General features: G+C 61.7%; 3 protein-coding genes across 5 annotated transcripts in view; 2 read left to right on the top strand and 1 right to left on the bottom strand.

The window, feature by feature from the left end:
* ANAPC15 (anaphase promoting complex subunit 15) overlaps positions 1–104 on the bottom strand; it is a 2,498-nt gene extending 2,394 nt beyond the window's left edge. Inside the window, exon 1 of the mRNA XM_015645209.1 lies at positions 36–104. Coding sequence (XP_015500695.1) covers positions 36–104 — 69 coding nt within the window. The remainder of the gene's footprint in view (positions 1–35) is intronic.
* Positions 7–2,311, top strand: LOC107204728 (folate receptor gamma-like). The gene is made up of 5 exons (XM_015628408.1): positions 7–613; positions 777–924; positions 1,141–1,329; positions 1,403–1,538; positions 1,909–2,311. The coding sequence occupies exons 1-5, from the start codon at positions 567–569 to the stop codon at positions 2,181–2,183; spliced, it is 795 nt and encodes a 264-aa protein (XP_015483894.1). The 5' UTR covers positions 7–566; the 3' UTR covers positions 2,184–2,311.
* Positions 2,312–3,361: 1,050 nt separating this feature from the next.
* On the top strand, positions 3,362–18,849 carry INPPL1 (inositol polyphosphate phosphatase like 1). Of its 3 annotated transcripts, none has more exons than XR_004499647.1 (28): positions 3,362–3,561; positions 7,651–7,714; positions 8,432–8,582; positions 8,667–8,787; positions 8,874–9,011; positions 9,094–9,184; positions 9,379–9,468; positions 9,809–9,907; positions 10,088–10,238; positions 10,453–10,559; positions 10,812–10,914; positions 10,993–11,189; positions 11,562–11,679; positions 12,149–12,245; positions 12,337–12,475; positions 12,566–12,665; positions 12,749–12,837; positions 12,917–12,998; positions 13,093–13,182; positions 13,294–13,407; positions 13,519–13,607; positions 13,704–13,791; positions 13,873–14,028; positions 14,099–14,183; positions 14,578–14,727; positions 14,799–15,728; positions 16,242–16,382; positions 16,427–18,849. XR_004499647.1 is itself a non-coding variant. In XM_015645852.3 (28 exons), exons 1-28 carry the CDS (start codon positions 3,389–3,391, stop codon positions 16,330–16,332), a joined length of 3,813 nt encoding a protein of 1,270 aa, XP_015501338.1. In that variant the 5' UTR covers positions 3,362–3,388; the 3' UTR covers positions 16,333–18,849. The 3 variants fall into 3 exon arrangements, 2 of the variants coding, with proteins under 2 accessions (XP_015501338.1, XP_033374231.1); XM_015645852.3 differs by having other exon boundaries at positions 14,799–15,519; positions 15,610–15,728; positions 16,242–18,849; XM_033518340.1 differs by having other exon boundaries at positions 16,242–18,849.
* Positions 18,850–19,174: the final 325 nt, after the last annotated feature.

Below are 19,174 nucleotides of genomic sequence, written 5' to 3'. Positions count from 1 at the left end.
TATCTCCCCTCTCTCTCCTCCCACATGTCCCACACGGGAGAGTTTCTGTCCCTCCCGAGCCACAGGTGACTGCTCTCCCGCAGGGCATCTGGTCCCCCCGCCATGGGGCACCTGTGATCCCCTGGAATACCTGCAATTCCATGAGGGGTATTTGCCTCTACCCTGTGGCCATCGGTGACCCCACAGGGGTTTCTGTCCCCACCAGCAACATCTCTTACCCACTGCGGTGCTCCCCCCCTGTCACTCACAGGGACCCGGTGGTGTTGGGGGGCCAGGTCCTGCCCCTTGTGCTGGTGTCAGGGAATCAGGCCACCTCCCACAGGAGGGAAGGAAAAACAGCCATAGGTGGATTTTGGCTGGTGCTGGCCCCAGCCTGGCGCCAGGAGGATGAATCCCAGCTGCATGTGGGGCTGGTGGTGGGCCAGGATATGTAGGAGTGTCAATCCAGGACACAGCAGGGTGCCAGGGCAGGGTGCACTGCCTCCTCCGTGCCCTCAGTGCTGTCCAATCTGCCGCATTCCCACATCCCGTGATCCGTGGCCAAGGGTTGCACCACGATCTTTGAGATGAGCTGTGCTCGTCCCACGGCACCTGGAGCCCAGCTGCCCCCCAGGTAAGAGCCCCGACCCCTGGCACCCCCCAGGTAAGATCCCTGGCCCCACTGTTGGTGGCAGTGACCACGTGCTGCCGCACTTCACATGCACAGTGGGGGACTTTGTCCCCGCTGTCACCGTGTGTCTCAGTGCTGCCGTCCTGACCTGCTGTCGCCCTGGCAGAGCGATGGCAGCAGTGTTGGCTCTGCTGGTGCTGGTGGCCTGGCCAGTTCCTACCGTAGCAGTGACGCAGGACTCTCTGCTCAACATCTGCATGGACGCCAAGCACCATAAAACAGAGCCTGGCCCTGAGGGGCAGCTCTATGGGCAGGTACGGTCCTCATCCACTGCACCAGCACACGCTGGTGTCACTTGCTGTGGGGTCACCAGGATGGAGGCTGGGGGGCTTTCTGCTCCGACATGAATTCCATCACCCAGTGTCACCCAGCCATGGGCACTAGTGCTTTCCCTGGACCCACAGCAGGTCCCAGCTGAGCCCTGGTGGGTCCTGATGGGTCCCAGCTGAGCCCAGGCTGCCCTGGTACAGTGTGTCCTCTGGAAGGACAATGCCTGCTGCACTGCCAACACCAGTATGGAAGCCCACCAGGACCAGTCCTACCTGTACAACTTCAACTGGGACCACTGTGGGGCCATGCCAGAGAAGTGCAAGCGCCACTTCATCCAGGACACATGTCTCTATGAGTGCTCCCCTAACCTGGGGCCATGGATCGACCAGGTAGGTGCAGACCTCCCCTCACCCACCCACCAGGATCCCTGGGGTGAACTGGGGGAAACTGGGGGCCCTGCAGGCAGACAACAGCTGGCGGAAGGAGCGGATCCGGGATGTGCCACTGTGCCGGGAGGACTGTGAGCAGTGGTGGGAGGATTGCCAGGATGCTGTCACCTGCAAGGTCAACTGGCACAAGGGCTGGAACTGGACTACAGGTGAATAGGGGTTGTGGGGCACCCCCCAACACGCCTCGACCCTCCTTTGAGTCTCCAGTCACCCTCCATCTTGCTGCAGGGGAGGTTGTGTCCCCTCTCTGTGGTTGTTGTGTGTGGGTCCAGGGGTGTGAGGGTCCCCATGGGGTGGGAGTAGCAGCCAGGTGGGAATCCCCTGTGGATGTGCATGGGTCAGGGGGTGTGAAGGTCTTCATGGGGTGTGGGGTGATGTGGTGGTAGACCCTGTACCACCTTGAGGTCAACTGGAGTCTTCCCCATCAATGCCAGTGGGACCCATTTGCACCCCATGCACAGGAAAACCACACCTGTTTTAAAAAGCCCTTCACCCACTTCACCCCCTGCCTGCCCCCAGGCACCAACCACTGTCCCAGGGGTGCCATGTGCCAGAAGTTCAAGTTTGTGTTCCCCACGGCGGCTGCACTCTGCGAGCAGATCTGGTCTGGCTCCTACCGCTACACGTCCCACCACCGTGGCAGCGGTCGCTGCATCCAGATGTGGTTTGATCCCACACAGGGGAACCCCAATGTCGCCGTCGCCCAATATTATGCCCGTGGTGATGCTCCCCCAAAGTCCCCGCTCTCCATCCTGCTGTCCCTGCTGCCCCTCATGCTCCTGACCCCGCTCTGAGCAGGAGAGGCTGCAGGCAGGAGCAGGCAGTAGATGGTCACCAGGCTGCCTTGTGCCTGCCCATGGGATATCCTCAAGCTGTGTCCCCTCCAGGCATGTGGCTCGTGAATAAACACTCCTGCCCTCTGCTTGGTGTTGGGGTGCTGTGGTACTGAGGGTTGGGGCGGCAATGGGACGGTTGAGGGGTGTGGGCATGTCTGATCATCCAATCCTGCTTCTGGTGAGGAGATGAAGCAGACATCACTCCCATTCATTTCTACCGACCAACCTGGCTACCCAGCACTGGCTCCCCCAAACCCAGGCAAAGTAGAAGGCACGGAGCTGCCTGCCACTGGGGCTCAGGGGAATGGGATCACTGAATGTGTCCTAGCACCTGACATGGATCCAGGGCTCTGGGCATCACCGACATCCTGGGGTGCACAGGACAAGACTGGGAAAAAAAGGGAGGACATCCTGGGGACCCTGAGGTGGAAGCATGGCTGTCAAGGGAGTTCTGCCGGCCCAGAGCCCATTCCAGAGGTCCCTTTCCCCACATGTTCCGAGTTCGCAGCTGTGGGGTGGAATCGCCCCGACCTCTGGGCCATGGAGAAGTCCCCGGTTTTGGTGGCAAAACCGGGTCGTGCTCCCAACTTCAGCCCGTGGCCCCGGCCCTGCTCCACCGCGGCACCCGTTCCCCCAGTGCCCGGCTCCCCGGTATCTTCATACGGCCGGTGCCTTCACACCACCGTGCCCGTGCCCTTCCCTTCGGGCACGCCCCTGGGTACCCCCAGTCTCCTGCTGCTCCCCTGGTGTCCGCCTCTCGATCAGACACCCCTGCTACCCCCCTGAACCTCCTACCCATTGGCCCCGGATTTGCCCCGGTGCCTCTCGCGGTGCAGTCTCCACGACCCCACCAGTGCTCCCCCGTTACCTCACGGGTGCTTCCCCCTGCTTCTGCCCCAGGATCCCCTCCGGTGCCGCCCTCGACCCCCGCGGGTCCCCTCCCGCGATCGCCCCTCCCGGTGGCCGCCCCCGGATCTCCCCCCGTGGGCCCCTGGGTACCCCCGGGGGTGCCCCCCTCTTGCCCACGGTGCCCCCAACCCTCGAAGCCGTGGCCTGTTCCCTGGATGCCCCCGTCCCCCACCTTTCCCCGCCCCGGTGCCCGCCCCCCTGCTCCCCCCTCCCCCTCAGAGCGCGGCCCCGCGGCGCGGCCCCGGTGGCGGAGCATGGCGGGCACGGGGGGCGCGGGAGGAGCGGCCCCGGTACCGGTGCCCCCCTGGTACCACCGGGACCTGAGCCGGGCGGCGGCCGAGGAGCAGCTGGCGCGGGCCGGGCGGGACGGCAGCTTCCTGGTGCGGGACAGCGAGAGCGTGGCGGGGGCCTACGCACTGTGCCTGCTGTGAGTGGGCTTCGGGCGGGCGGCTGCCGGGGGCACACCCGCGAGGTACCGGGGCGGCACAGGGGGGGATCCGGGAGCGGCCATCGGGGTGACGGGAGGGGGTGCACCGGCCGGGGACCGGCGCAGGGCCGGGGGAGCTGCGGAGGCACGGACAGGGCGTCGCGGGGAGGACCCGGGGCGACCCTGGGGGAGCAGCAGCGGGGAGCTTGGGGGAGCACCGGCGAAGTACCGCCGGAGCTTTGGGGGGATCCCGGGAGAAACGGGACGGGGTACCGGGGCGATTCGGCGGCGTAGGAGTGAAGTGTTCAGGGGCGCACCACTGGGGCCTCGGGGATGGTCCGAGGAGAGCGGGGAGGAGGGAGGGGAGGCGGGGGTGGGTCCTGGGCGAGCAGCGGGGAGGATTTGGGAGAGCACCAGCGAGGTACCGGGGTAACACTGGGGCGTCATGGGGGTCACTGCAGGGATTCGGGGGAACACTGTGGTACACAGGGCGAGTGTCCGGGGAAGCACTGGCAGAGAACCGGGAAGAACAGTGGGAGAGGCACCGAGGGCGGGAGCGGGGGGCGCCAAGGAAGCACTGGCAGGGGAAGCATTGGGGATCACTGGAAAGGATCCAGGGGAGCACGCAGAGAGCACTGGGGATGCCAACACCAAGAGGGCAACAGGCAGAGGGGGGATCCACCTGGGGGGATACAGCAGACATGGGGGTCACCAGTACCATGTGGGTTGTTAGGAATTTGGGCCCAGGGAGACTGTGACAGCTCTGGTCAGTGGGTGCTGAGAGGGCACAGACGCAAAGAGACCTGGGGGTTCAGAGGGATGCTGGCACTTCTGGGACACAGGGCACCAGGGGAATGTCACTGCTCTGGCCTGGGTGTCCCAGAAGACCAGATACCAACAGACTCTGGAGGGGCTGGGGATCTGTGGGTGCTGGGGGTGATACCAGGCTGGCTCAAGGGGGGCTGTGACAGCCACCCTTGCTACCATGGGGGTCTATGAGATGGGCGGCCTGGGCCCTACCCCACACTCTTGGGGTCCCTGAGCCTACCCATGGCACTGGGGGTCCCCAGCTCCTGCTGTTGTGTCTGGGGTTCCCCAACCTGGGGAAGGGGAACATCTCTGTGACCTTGAGTTGTGCCATGCAACTGCATGGCTCCCAGTCTGTGCCAGGTCACAGGTGAGTAGTGACAGCCCTTGGGGTCCTGAAATGCCTTTGCCCAGTGGTGCACCCTCACACCCCACCATACCTGGGGCCTCTGGCACCTTGTGCTGATGATATTCCATGTGCTGCAATGCTTCTGGGAGCTCCTGGGGCTTGCCACTGCCTCTGCTTGAGGCTGACTACCTATACCAGCATCTGGACCTTGATGTGGTTGTGGGGTGGTGGTGAGGGCACTTGAACTCAAAGCTTTTCTGTGCCCTGAGAGCCTGTGGGAGAACTGTGAGTACACTGGGAGCTGGCCTGCCCTGGCCTGGGGTTGCTGTGTGCTGGTGCCACGTGCAGGTGCCAGGCATGCAGCCTCCTTGGTGGGATGGTTGTCCTTCCTTATGGACAGTTGCAAATGCAGTTTCCCAGCCATGTGGGCATAGCATGGCTCTGGGCACCGGCTCTCTACCACAAAGCTGGGCTGGCGAGCAGCACTAGGCACAGCCCTGGGAGAGCACATTATTCTGGCACCTAATGGTGCCATATGGCTGGGGGGCATTGTGGTGCCAGTGTGGGTAACAGGGGGCTACAGACAGCATCATGGTGCAGGTGCCTGGGTAAGGTGTGTCTGTCACTGATGTCTCTCAGTGCCTGGTGAGGAGGCCATGGGTGCCACATGGCTGAGTTGTGGGATTGGGACCATGCAGCATGGCAAAGCGTGTTGTGGGGATGCCAGGCTGGGAGGCTGCACTGCAACAAGTACTGTTGGGAGTCCCTGGTGCTGTGATCTCACCAGGCATCCCTGTTGTCAGTGAATAGGTGGACAGGGCTGCAGGGCCATTGGCCCAGCTATTGCTGGGGCCCTAAAAATAGCTGCAGGGTCAGAAGGAGGAAAGGGAACTGCAGCGGGATCCCAGCAGTGTCGGCTTCCTTTAACCCTCCCGCTGGTGCGCCATGGACTCACTGGGCTGGATGTGGCACACCAGGACATCTCACTGTGCCCTCATCACGGCACACTGGGGTGTCACACTTACTGCCTCAGGGTAGCATATTGGGGCATCACCGGAACTCACAGTTCCAGCTGGCATGTGGCAGTGGCATCCCAGGGTGTGCTGATATCCCTGGTTGGTGAGCAGTGCTGGTGGGGACAGTCCTGGCGTGGTGTCCCACAGGAGTGCGGGGGCTTGGAGCTTCCGTCCCAGCTCACTGCCAGTTCATGGGGACACCAGTGCCAGGGTGTTGCCAGTGGGCACACAGTGTCCCCCTTGCCAGTGTGCCCACATCCCATTCTTGGTGGAGTAGGCTACCAGAGAGCAGTGGGGATACGGGGTGCCCAGTGTGCTGCTGGCAGGGCTGTGGCAGGGTGCTGGCTGTGCGTCAGAGACGGCAGGGGAGTCCTGTGGCTCCCGCATAAAGGCTCTTTGTACCCAAGCCCGGTGCTCTCTGGCCCCCCCCTCCCGTCATTGCTTACCAAAATAGCAGCCGACAACGGTGCAGGACTGGGCAGCCAGGGGGCCCTGCAGTCCCCCTCCACAGTACCACCCCCGGTGCTGTGTGTCCCTCCAGCCCCCCCATCAGTTATCCATAGAGAGCCCCTTGATATCCCCCAAAGCTGAGGTTCCTCCTAAGGGTCCTGCTCCTTGCCCCTCCAATCTTGAGTTCCACTTACTGGTGCTGTGCTGGGGTTCATCTTGCATCCCCTTCACACCTCCACTGGTGTTCCTGCTGTGGAGACCCCAGTTGTGTATTGGGACTTCCCACCAAGACCCTTTATGCTATTTGCATAGCATACTGGTTTGGGGGTGTCTCCTTTCCCCCCCCCCCCCACCATCCCACCAGCTGGGATTCTCCCACAGACTTGAGCTGGGAACCCCTGATCCTCTCACCCACAGCAGTGTTTTCCATACAGCCCCCCCGAAAGTGGGTTCCCATTCAGCTCCCCCTACCACTTGGAGGGCTCTCCATGGCCCCACCCTCCCAATGACCCCTGGCTGGGCATTGGGGCACCTGGGAAGATCCCAGTGGTGCTGGAGGTCATACCCTGCAGGGGAGGCAGGAGAAATGGGGTACCTGCCACTGCAGGGAGCATGGTGGCACCAGGGTAACCAGAACTGAACTGTAGGATGACACCAGGGGACGTGGCAGCGTGGCACAGGATGTGAGGGCATGGCACCCTGTCCAGGGACGCAGCACAGCATGGGGGGATGGATGCTGCCTTGTTCCAGTCCTCCAGCCCTGTGTCGAGCTGCTACTGGGGCAGGGGACACAGCAACTGAATGGCCCTGGTGTGGTGACAGAAGCCTCAATGCACATGGTGACCTCTGTGGCCAGAGCCCAGCCAAGGAGTCACTGTTCCTGCTGACAGCTGTGGAGTGGGGAGGTCAGGCAGTGCTGAGGCTCCCTGTCCCCTGGAGTCCCTGAGACAGGGAGGGGTCCCAACCCTGCTTCTCACACCAGTGATGTTGTCACCCCATCTCTTAGCGCTGCCTGTCTCCACCTGCCGTGGGATCATGTCCCTGGTTCCTGTCAGCTCCCACTGGAAAATAAATTGTTTCCTGGTGTCTTGCCTGCCAGCTCCTGCCTGCACCTGCCAGCTCCTGCCTGTGCTGTGGGCTGGGGACAGTGCCTCTGGCACAGACAGGCAGTGTGGCAGGGGAGCAGCACTGCCAAGGACATAGCAGTGTCGATTGTGGGGTCGGAGCAAGCAGGGGAGTCACTCCGGGACTCCCAGCACCCATCCTTTGCAAGCATTTTCCAATGGGCTTTCCTTGTCAGCTCATTGCATTCCATGGGGAACAGTGCTATTGGAGCTTCTCACTGTGGGTGAAGTAGGATGACTGGATGAGTATTGGGCATCCCTTTGGGGCTGGCAGGGGCCATGCAGGCAGGGGGGGGGACACCACCCAACCCCCAGTACCCTGATGCCCTCCCCGCTGCCGCAGGTTCCAGAAGCACGTGCACACGTACCGCATCCTGCCAGACGAGGAGGATTTCCTGGCCGTGCAGGTGGGCAGCGCGGGCATGGGACACCCTCTGGCTCATGGGCAGTGGGGGATCTCCAGCTCAGCAGCGCTCAGTGTTGACCTTGTGCTGGGAGTTTGTCTGTCTCTCTGGCTGTGCTGGGTGGCTGTGCTGGGCTCAGCCCTGGCCCAGTGCCACGTGTGTGCCCGGCTGTGCCGGATGGCTTGGCTGTGCCCATCTTGGCTGGCTGTGGCACTGGGTATTTTTAGAGCAACAGAGCCCTCTTTGTGCTGGCCAGGCGGGCAGGAAAAGCTGCCCCTGGGAGGGAGGAAGCCAAGGGACGGCTGCTGCCTGCACCCTGTCAGCCTGCCTACCAGCCCTGCAGGCCCCATTGCAGTGGGCTCTGGTCCCCACCATGGGGCTGTGGGGTCAGCCCCCCATCCTGCACGGTGGCATCTCTGCATGGGAGGATCCCTGCATGGGAGTCTCTGCATGAGGAGGTCCCTGCATGAGGGTCCCTTCATGGGAACATCCCTGCATGGTGGCAACTCTGCATGAGGGGACCCTTGCATGGTGTTATCCCTGCCTGGGGGTCCCTGCATGGTGGTATCCCTGCCTGGGGAGATTCCTGTTTGGGGACATCCTGCATGGTGGCATCCCTAGATGGGGGGTTTCCCTGCTTGATGGTGTCTCCACCTGGGGGGGGGTCCGGTGATGCTGGCTGCAGGCGCTGATGGTCCTGGTGTCCCCATGTCCCCGCAGACGTCACAGGGGGTGCAGGTGCGGCGCTTCAAGACGCTCAACGAGCTGATTGCCCTGTACCTGCAGCCCAACCAGGGGCTGGTCTGCACCCTGCTTTTTCCTGTTGAGAGGGAGAAAGAGAAGGAGACCGTGGAAGACAGGGACTACTCGGGTATGGCAGGTGACATGGGTGGGTGAATAGGGTCCTAAGACCCCTGGGGTGGCGGTGACTGGCCCCGTCATTGCTCCATTGCAGACGGAGAGGATGAGAAGCCACCGTTGCCACCACGCTCCGGCTCCACCAGTTTCTCTGGCACCTCGGTGGGACTCAGCCCCACTGGCCTGGGACCATCTGTGCCAGAGGGACCAGTGGAGAGGTGAGGGTCCGTCTGTCTCCTGCTTGTCCCCCTGTCTGTCCCCTGCTTCTCCCTGCTGGCCCTCACCCCCTGGGTGCTCTCTGCAGCACCAATGGGCTCATCAGCATCTCCCATGAGTACCTGAAGGGCAGCTACACCCTGGACCTGGAGGCAGTGAAGGGAGGGGCCAACAGCCTCCCCCACCTCAACAAGACCCTCGTCACGTCCTGCAAACGGCTGCACAGGTGAGTGCTGGACACTGGAACAGTTGGACAGATGGAAGAATGTCTGTGCCACCCAGTGAGCTGGCTCCTCTTGCCCCTCCAGTGAAGTGGACAAGGTGTTGGCAGGGCTGGAGATCCTCTCCAAGGTGTTTGACCAGCAGAGCTCCCCCATGGTCTCCAAGATCCTGCAGCAGGTAAGGGGAATACAGGGACACAGCAGTGGCAACCCCCTACCATCCATGGGTGGTGGAAAAGCCTGTGGAGAAACACGCACCACCCTGCCCCATCCCAAATTGCCAGTGGGCTCTGCCACTTGGGGTGAGGGGAAGCTCTGGGGTGGGTCTGGGGTTCACATCCCTGTGCTGGGGTATCCTGCTGGGGATTCCAGACAGCAGGGCAGAGTGGAGAGCAGGAGCTGGAGAACCTGGTGTTGAAGCTCTCTGTGCTGAAAGATTTCCTGTCCTCCATCGAGAAGAAGGTGAGGCTGGAGATGCTGGGGTGGATGGCCTGATGGGGGTGTTCTGAGGGGGTCTGGATGAACTGGAGGGACTGTGGGACTGAGGGCACTGGTGGGACTGGGGCAGCTGGCAGGGATTGCTGGGCTGGTGGAGCTGAGAGACTGGGGATGGGCTTGTGGGACTGAAGCACCAGTGGGCTGGGGAGGGCCAGTGGAGCTAGCACTGGTAGGGCTGGGGGGGCCAGTGGGGCCTTGTGGACTGTGAGGGCTGTTGGGGCTTGGAATATTGGTGGGACTGGAGGGGTTGATGGATCTAGGGGGACTGGTGGGCTCTTGGCTGACCCAGCTGGGACTCTGGCAGGCACTGAAGGCCCTGCAGGAGATGAGCTCAGCCACTCCTGCCACCCCCCCTCAACCCCTCTCACGCAAGGCCAAGAGCATCCCAGTGCAGACCTTTGAGGTGAGCCCTACCCATACCCCCTGCCCTGCCCAGTTTTGGAGGTTTGAGGGGTTTTCAGCATCAACTGAGTACCTCCAGTGTGACACTGAGGGCACCTAGGTGTCTCTGGGGGAGGCCAGATGCCAAATTGGGTGCTGAGGTGTCCCCTGTGTCCTCCCTCATCCCACCGTCCTCTGGCAGGTGAAGCTGGATATCACCCTGGGGGACCTGACCAAGATTGGGAAGTCACAGAAGTACACTCTGAGTGTGGACGTGGAGGGGGGTAAACTAGTGGTGCTGAAGAAGCAGAAGGACTCCCAGGAGGACTGGAACACCTTCACCCATGACAAGAGTGAGTGTGGAGGCGTCTCGGGGCCCCAGCACTCATGGGATTGCCTTTGTGCTGGGGAGCATCCCTGTAAGGCTCAGTGCTGGGCTGGAAGCTGGGGGATTTCCTCATGCTTGGGGTGTCCCCATCTTGGGGGTCCCCCAAAGCATGGACTGGGGGGGTTCCAGCACCCAGCTGGGCACCCAGCAACCTCCCAGCTCTTGCCACTCCTCCGCAGTTCGGCAGCTGATCAAGTCACAGCGGGTGCAGAACAAGCTTGGCATCGTTTTTGAGAAGGAAAAGGATAAAACGCAACGGAAGGACTTTGTTTTTGTCAGTGCTCGGGTGGGTAATGCTCAGCTGGGAGCAGGTGGGGGACAAGGGGTGCATTGTAGGGCTGGGGTGGGGCAGGATTTAGCCCCTGGGCCCTGATAGGGCTCAGGGACAGGCTCTGGATACCAGTGCCTGATGGCTGGGTAATGCCCCTGGGGCAGTCCCCCATGTCCAGAAGGTGCCAGGTTTGGTTGAGCCAAAGCAGGGGGGTTGGAGAGGGTTGTGGGGAGCCCCTCTACACCCCCTCACTGCCCCCTCCTGCAGAAGCGTGAGGCTTTCTGCCAGCTCCTGCAGCTGATGAAGAACAAGCATTCTCACCAGGATGAGCCTGACATGATTTCTGTCTTCATTGGCACCTGGAACATGGGTGAGTGGGGCTGGGGACAGCTCACGGTGGGGTGTCAAGGCCCTGGAGTCCCCCCTAACTGTGCTGTCCCCCCTGCAGGCAGTGTTCCTCCCCCCAAGAACATCACTTCATGGATCACCTCCAAGGGGTTGGGCAAGACCCTGGATGAGGTGACGATGGCCATACCACACGACATCTATGTCTTCGGCACCCAGGAGAACTCTTTGGGAGACAAGGAGTGGGTGGACTTCCTGCGCACTGTCCTCAAGGACTTCACAGAAGTTGAGTACCGCCCGGTAAGAACCAGGGGGTCCAGGGCTCTGGGGTGCAGGCACTGGTGGGTAGTGGAGGTGTGTGTTTCTCAGTGTCCTGGGGGTGGCTGTGCTCTGGCTCTGTGACACTGGCTGTTCTGAGATGCTCTCATGGTGCTGGGTGGCTGTGGGTGCTCCAGGTCTGCTGACAGCAAGTATTTTGGTGTGTTCTCCTGGTGCTGGGTAGCTGTGGATACTGATTGATGGTGGTGGGATTCCCTGGGCAGCAGGCCTTGTTGGGAGAGGCTGGGATGAAGCAGTAATGAGCATCCCCTGTGGACACACCAGAGGGGCCCCTAAGGCCCCAGGTGGCCCCAGTGCGTGCTGACGGGGGGCTGAGGGTGCTGGTGCCCACAGGTGGCCATGCAGTCCCTGTGGAACATCAAGGTGGTGGTGCTGGTGAAGCCAGAGCACGAGAACCGCATCAGCCATGTCAGCACCTCCAGCGTCAAGACAGGGATCGCCAACACCCTAGGTAGGGGCACAGCAGGGTGTAGAGGGACACAGAGATGTGCACTGCACTGGGGGGAGTCTTTGGATATCTTCATTATGGGGGAGATCCTTTTGTTGCATGTGTTGCATGATGAGGACTCCTGGTATGTGGGCATTGCATGGGGAGGGGTCCCAGTGTGTGTGTGTTGCACAAGGAGGGGTCCCATAGCACGGGAGTTTCACAAGGGGGGCTTTGTGTGCAGTGCACAGGGAAGGTTCTGGGAATGTTTGTGTTGCATGAGAAGGCCCTGGATGAGCATGCTTTGCATGAGGGGGATTCTGTGGGGGTGTGTTTTATGAGGAGGGCTGTCAGTGTGTTCTGCATGTGCCTGTGCCAGCTGGCCAGGTGAGGACTGTGCCCCATCACTGTGACCCGGGGCCAGCTGGGTGTCCATCCCCGAGGTAGAATCAGGGGTTGCCTGGTCCCATCCCATGTCTCCATTTCCTCACAGGGAACAAAGGCGCTGTGGGTGTCTCCTTCATGTTCAATGGCACCTCCTTTGGCTTTGTCAACTGCCACCTCACCTCTGGCAATGAGAAGACGGCACGGTGAGCGCCCCCACCCTGAGCTGGGCTGGGACAGAGCTGTTGTCCCTGTCCTCATGTCTGTGACACCCTGTCCCCATGTACCCTGCTGCAGGAGGAACCAGAACTACCTGGACATCCTGCGCCTGCTCTCACTTGGGGATAAGCAGCTGAGCTCCTTTGACATCTCCCTTCGCTTCACTCACCTCTTCTGGTTTGGGGACCTCAATTACCGCCTAGACATGGACATCCAGGTCAGGGGAAGGGGTGGGTGGAGTTGGGAAGGTGGGTGAGGCTGTCAGGGTCCCCCTCCCAGCCCAGTGCCAACCCCTTTGTTGCTGCAGGAGATCCTCAACTACATCAGTCGCAAGGAGCTGGAGCCGCTGCTGAAGGTGGATCAGCTCAATCTGGAGAAGGAGAAGCACAAGGTGTTCCTGCGCTTTGGTGAGGACTGGGGGGGGTCCAGGAGGGTCTAGGGCTGCAGCCCTTGTTGTCAGGACTGTCCTCACCCACTGCTGTCCCTGCAGGTGAGGAGGAGATCACCTTCCCCCCAACCTACCGCTATGAGCGAGGCTCCCGGGACACCTATGTCTGGCACAAGCAGAAGCCCACAGGGGTAGGTGCTGGGGCAGGGGGAGTCAGAGGAGTGGAGGACACCCCAATCTGAACCCCCACCCTCTCCCCACCCCTGCCAGGTTCGTACTAACGTGCCATCCTGGTGTGACCGCATCCTCTGGAAGTCCTACCCCGAGACGCATATCAACTGCAACGCTTACGGTGAGCAGTGTGACCACCCCCAGCAGCCTTGTCCCTGTTCTGGGGATGGTCCCCCCCTCCATCCTGACTTCTTCCCCATGCCCACTGACTGCAGGGTGCACAGATGACATTGTCACCAGTGACCACTCACCTGTCTTCGGCTCCTTTGAAGTGGGAGTGACATCCCAGTTCGTTTCCAAAAAAGGTGCCTATGCCCAAGGGGATACCTTGCTGTCCCCTGCCCCTCCATGATCCCACCTCTCCCTCTAAGTAGAGAGGTCCTAGGGGGATTCCAATCCCTTGCCTCTCCATGGAGGGCTCTCCAAGTCCTCAGAGCAGGCATACATCGAGTTTGAGAGCATAGAGGCCATCGTGAAGACATCCAGTCGCACCAAGTTTTTCATCGAGTTCTATTCTACCTGCCTGGAAGGTGAGTACTGGGAGGGCAGTGGGGGGTCCCAAGGGGCTTGAGAGGGGCCCCAGGAAGCTCATGGCATGCTGGGAGGTTCAAGGATTGATGCCATGTCCTGCTACCCCACAGAGTTCAAGAAGAGCTTTGAGAATGACAGCCAGAGCAGCGACAACATCAACTTCCTCAAGGTGCAGTGGTCATCCCGGCAGCTGCCCACGGTGAGGAGGGGCTGGGGGCTGATACGTGGGTGCTGGGGGAAACTGCAGGCAGGGAGACACCCACTCAGTGCCAGCACCCCATTCCCTTGGCCACAGCTGAAGCCCATCCTCTCCGAGATTGAGTACCTGCAGGACCAGCACCTCTTGCTCACCGTCAAATCCCTAGACGGTTATGAGTCCTACGGTGAGTGTCCACTCCAGCACCACGCCAGCACCGGGGGTGCATGGGGTGCAGACCCCCAACCTCCCCCACTCTCACCCCCAGGGGAGTGTGTCATTGCCCTGAAGTCAATGATTGGCAGCACAGCGCAGCAGTTCCTCACCTACCTGTCCCACCGTGGTGAGGAGACCGGCAACATCCGTGGCTCCATGAAGGTCCGGGTGCCCACAGAGCGCCTGGGCACCCGCGAGAGGCTCTATGGTGAGGTCCCCTCACCCCAGGGGCGACGGTGGGGACAGGGCTCCACCACTGAACCCCTGTTCCCTGGCAGAGTGGATCAGCGTCGATAAGGATGAGACGACAGCCAGTAAAGGGAAGGTGCCACTAGCTTCCAGGGCCACCCAGGACAATGCCAAGTATGGGGGACGGGGCTCGGCAGGGTGGGGGGTACCATTTGCTGGGGGTCAGCAGGCCTCAGGGATTCACCTGAGCACAGGTATTGCTCAGAGTATGCCTTTGGGTTGGTGTGTGGGATGTGACTGGGGACAGTCCTGACGCCAGTTCTGTGCCACAGAGGGTGGGGATAGGGCTCTGAACCTCTAAATATGTTTCTGGCTATGTTTTGGTAGCTGAACCCCATCCTGGAGGGCAAACCCCCATCCTGGGGATCTGAGCCCTGACCTGGGCTACTGAGATCCATCCCACGGGGTCTGAACCATGTTCTGGGTGATGTGAGCCCTGTCCTGGGAGTCTGAATCTGTGCTGTGGGGGTTCAAGCCTCAAGGGACACCCAATACCTCCTGTTGGCAGGTCTGCAGGGCGAAAACCCACCGGTGCTGAGCCCCTCACCACCATCCTGGCAAAGCTGCCAGAGGAGCCTGAGAAGAGCAGCACCACAGCAGCATCTCGTCCCCCTGCCCCACACCGCAGCACCCCCAGGGACGAGGCCGCGCCAAGCCGGTGAGGGAGTGTGGGCAGGGCTAGGGAGGGGGAGTGCTCTGTGGGTGCCACGCTCACCCCTGTGCCCGTAGGTCCAAGGCGGAGGCAATGCCAGAGCTGTCAGGGGGTCCCCTGAAGAACAGCTTCAACAACCCAGCATACTACGTGCTGGAGGGGGTCCCCCACCAGCTGCTGGTGCGGGGGGACCCCGGCAAGCCCCCCAAGGCCAAGGTGCAGCTGGCAGTGCAGGAGTGCTGCCAGTGCCCCTCGACGTGCTGTGGTGGCGAGAGTGATGAGGAAGAGGACCTCGGCACCCTCAACCTGCCACCGCCGGATTTTCCCCCACCGCCACTGCCACGGGAGCTGGAGCTCCCCCCAAACACCTTCTTCAGCACCACGAAGGAGCTGCTGGTGTCCACCGGGTGTGAGGACCCAAAAACCCACCCTGCTGCCTTAGGAGAGGCTCCCTTGCCTAAGCCTCACCCCCGGCCAGCCCCAGCCACCAGGGCTGGTTTTGGGATGGAGGGGGCTGCTGGGACGCCTGTTACCGGGGGGCTGCCTGCAGTTGGGGGGCTGCCCACTCCTGGCCTGCCGGGAGGGCTGCTGGATGACCGGTCCTGCTCAGTGTTGCAGATGGCCAAGACGCTGAGTGAGGTGGACTATGGGGGTGGGAAGGGGAGGGTGGTCCCCCCACCACCACTGCTGGCCAAGGGGGGGTTGCCTCCCCGCTGCCTGCACCCCGACTATGGCCACCCCCTTGCCTTCCCTCCCCACTCCATCCAGGAGAGCATCCAGGAGGACCTGGCTGAGGAGGTGGGTGATACAGGGTGGGTGGGGGTACTCAGCACCTCAGCTGGGGCTCCCTTTAGGGTGCCCCATGGTGCTGAGGCTGTTGGGGTGCAGGCGCTGGGCCGTGGTGTGGGCACTGTTCCCGGTGTGGGCGAGTGGCTGCGGGCCCTGGGGCTGGAGCGGTACGAGGAGGGGCTGGTGCGCAATGGCTGGGATGATCTGGAGTTTCTCAGGTGAGCAGCCCCCCAGAACGTTGGGGAGGGACCCCCACCCACTCCCACCAGCAGCCTGGCCAACCCCAGTGGGTCCATGTCTTCCCCGGGAGGTCATTGTGGTACCTGGGTTCTGGGGAGGTCCGAGGGGGTGCGTCCCTTGATGGTCACCACTGTCCCTGGGGGTTCCCCACTGCCCACTGAGGGTCTCCGCTTCCCCTGCAGGTCCCCACCGCCCCAAAAGGTTCTGTGCTACCCTGGAGGATGCCATTGCTCTTAGGGGTCCCTGCTGTCCCATGGGTGTCTGGGTGTCCCAGCTGCCCAAGATGTCCCCACTGCTCCCACATCCCCTTTGCCTCTCAGGATCGCCACTGCCACCCGAGGGTCACAAAACCCTGCAGCAGGGGCAGGATGGAGCCTGGGTGGGCACCCAGCAACCCAAGTGGGGGCTCTAGCACTCCCAAGTGGGGACCCCACCCGAGGTTGGGGTACCCCTCGGGGGCAGAGAGCCCCATATTTGTGCTTCATTCCCAGTGACATCACAGAGGAGGACCTGGAGGAGGCTGGAGTGCTGGAGCCTGGCCACAAGCGCATCCTTCTGGAGAGCCTCCAGCTTCGCAAGTAGCTGCCGCCGCACATCCAGCATCCCGTGCATCCTGCAGCCCAGCATCCCAGATCCTGCAGCTGCATATTCTGCATCCTGCAGCCCAGCATCCCAGATCCTGCAGCCCTGTATCTCAGACCTTGCAGCTGTGTGTCCTACAGCCCAGCATCCTGCATCCCACAGATGCACATCCTGGATCCCATGGCTGTGCATTTCACATCCTGCTGCCACGTATCCCGGACCCTGTGGCTCTGCATCCTGCAGCTGAGCATCCCAGATCCTGCAGCCATGTGTCCACGGCCCAGCATCCTGTGGCCACATACCCAGGGTGCCATGGATGTGCATCCCAGGTCCTGCAGCTGTGCATCCTGCAGCTGAGGATCCTTCATCCCACAGTCCCACATCCTGCATCCATTCATTCCACCATCACCAGCAGCAAGTGGGAGCCCCACGACTCCACAGCCCGTCCCCCACCCTGGATGCTGGGTAATGGGGTGGGAAGGGGGGTGGTGGGTCCTGGTCAGATAATTTCATATGAGGATCCCTACGGGGTGCCCTCACATTTAAGTTATTTTTTATTTATTGGGAGAAGGGATGGTGGTTGAGGTGTTTGGGGGTAACCCTTGGGATCCTGGCTCCCCCCATGACCCCTCACAGCTAGGAGGAGGAAGCTCTGAGCCAAGTCATGTCTCAACCCAAGTGCCTTCATGATGCCTGGGCTGAGCTGGGATAGGATGGGATGGGATAGGATGGGATGGCTCAGCCAGCCCCTATAGACAGCACTAGGCACAGCTCAGAGTCCCCATCCTCAACTCTTAAGGATCCTGTCCCCAACATGGATGTCCCATTCCAACCCTGGAAGATCCCCATCCCCACCCACGGGGTGCCTATCACTATCCCCTTGCTGTACATCCCTGTTCCAACTCCTGTCCCTATGCTGGACATCATATCTGCACACCAGGGGTTCTACCCCACCCTGATGATCCCCATCCCTGCCCTGGATGTGCTGTCCCCACCCCTGGGGGTTCCTGTCCTCACCCCATGGGTCCCTGTCCCCATGTCCAGGGGTTCCATCTCCACCCCAGGTATCGGTCTCCATGACAGGAATCTCTGTTACCATTTCTGGGGGTCCCATCCCCTCACTGGGGGTCTCTGTTCCTGTCCTATGGTTGCCTGTCCCCTGTCCCTGGAGATCATTTTCCCACCATAGGGGTCCCCGTTCCCACCCATGGAGGTGCTGTCCCCATCCCCAGGGGCCCCACCCTGAGGATCCATTCCACCCAGAGGTTCCATCCCCAGGGGTCCTGTCTTCCCCATACTGGGGATTCTGTCCCCACCTGGATGGGTGTTGTCCCCACTCTGGCGTCCCTATCCCAGCCATGGGAGTCCCATTCTCACATGGCAGGGTCCCCATCCCCACTCTGGGGAGATGTCCCTATGCTGGAAGTACCATCCCCAGCCTGGCAATCTTTTCACCACAGAGCCAGATCAGTGCCTTCCCCCAGAGCCCACCCCACACCACCAGTGCCTCTGGGGCATACCCCCACTCCCACCCAGTTTGCCCATTAGGTACTTGCTGGGTGTGCCCACCCCTCCCCGGGGCTTTTGTGTCGCCCTTGGGGGCAGCGGGGCTGGCAGCCTGGTCTCCTTGTGGGTGCTCAGCCCCCAGCCTTGCTAAGTGTCCTTCCAGGAGGGTTCCCAGGGTGGGGGTCCCCAGGACAGGGGTCCTCCCGCTGTGCCTTCTCCACTGGGATGCCCCCTCCAGGCTCTTCCTGTCCCCAGGGGGATGGGGGCGATGCTACCCCCGACCCCCCAATCCCCCACTCCGGCTGAGATGAAGGATGGGCCAGGCCCCCCTGGCATCCCCCAACATCCCCCCTCTCTTACTGGGGGTGTTTGGTGTGAACTTCCCCCCACTAAACCCTCAGCTCCTGTGTTTGGAGGTGTTTGGTAAATCTGGAGTGATTTTTGTCATGTTCATGCAATGGGTATGGTGGAGCTCTCAGTGTGGGGAAAGGTCTGGGGAGGGGGACAAGGTAGGGAACCAGGGGGAAGAACTGGGTCCCAGCATAATCTGTGACCCCTCCAAGCTCTCCGTACTGGTCCCAGCAAGGTGGAGACCAGGTCCCTTGTCCCCTTCTTGACCATATTGGGTACCTCAGACCACTCCCCCGATAGCCTGGCATGCACCTTGTCACCATGCCAGTGCCACCAAGACCTTCATCATCACCCCCCAAAGGGCCCCTAGAGGCCAGGGGAGCTGTGTGGGGCTCCCCTCTCCTCACCCCACCCCACTTGGGGCTTCCCGTGGGATGCCCCCTCATCTTCCTGCAGCTGCTCGGGGTCTTTGAGTGGGGGGCACCCAAAACAATCCCTGAGGTGCTGGAGGTCTGTGGCATCACCTGGGGGGTTCTGGTGGCTTTCAGAGGTTTTGGGGATGGGACTATGCAGCCCTCCACCCCTGAAGCCCTTGGCGGGTTGGGGTGCAGCAAGGGCTGCAGGCCAGCAGCAGCGTCAATAAATTAAGTTTAATTTGGATTAGTGGCATTTGCAAACATGGGTAATAAATTACAGAATGGTTAAAAACCAAAAGAAAAGTGGGGAACCCACCTCGGGGGGACTGGGAGGGATACAGGAGGGAACAGGGACGCGTGAATGGGCTGCCAGCATCCTCAGCGTGCCATGAAGCCCAGCAGCACCGGTGTAGCTGGGTCGAGCTGCCCGCCGGCACCACCCCCCTGCTTCGGGAACCCTTTGGGGGGTCACGGGGTGGTGCGGGGGGGTCCCAGCCGCACCCGAGTCAGCTCCAGCGGGAACACCCAGCCTGCTGCTGGCAAGGGGTCATGGTGCTCCGAGGCATCTC

The sequence above is a fragment of the Parus major genome, chromosome 1 (assembly GCF_001522545.3).
Source record: "Parus major isolate Abel chromosome 1, Parus_major1.1, whole genome shotgun sequence".
NCBI classification, from domain to species: Eukaryota; Metazoa; Chordata; class Aves; order Passeriformes; family Paridae; genus Parus; species Parus major.
The sequence above is the reverse complement of the archived record's forward strand: the minus strand, read 5'-3'. Positions and strand labels throughout refer to the sequence as shown.

Coding starts and splice junctions, on each gene's coding strand:
- LOC107204728 (XM_015628408.1), top strand. CDS start 567: ATGAGCTGTGCTCGTCCCACGGCACCTGGAGCCCAGCTGCCCCCCAG. Junction 925..1,140: donor AGGGGCAGCTCTATGGGCAG/GTACGGTCCTCA, acceptor GCCCTGGTACAG/TGTGTCCTCTGGAAGGACAA. Junction 1,539..1,908: donor GGGCTGGAACTGGACTACAG/GTGAATAGGGGT, acceptor GCCTGCCCCCAG/GCACCAACCACTGTCCCAGG.
- INPPL1 (XM_033518340.1), top strand. CDS start 3,389: ATGGCGGGCACGGGGGGCGCGGGAGGAGCGGCCCCGGTACCGGTGCCC. Junction 9,012..9,093: donor TCCTGCAAACGGCTGCACAG/GTGAGTGCTGGA, acceptor TTGCCCCTCCAG/TGAAGTGGACAAGGTGTTGG. Junction 13,183..13,293: donor CCAGTTCGTTTCCAAAAAAG/GTGCCTATGCCC, acceptor CTCTCCATGGAG/GGCTCTCCAAGTCCTCAGAG.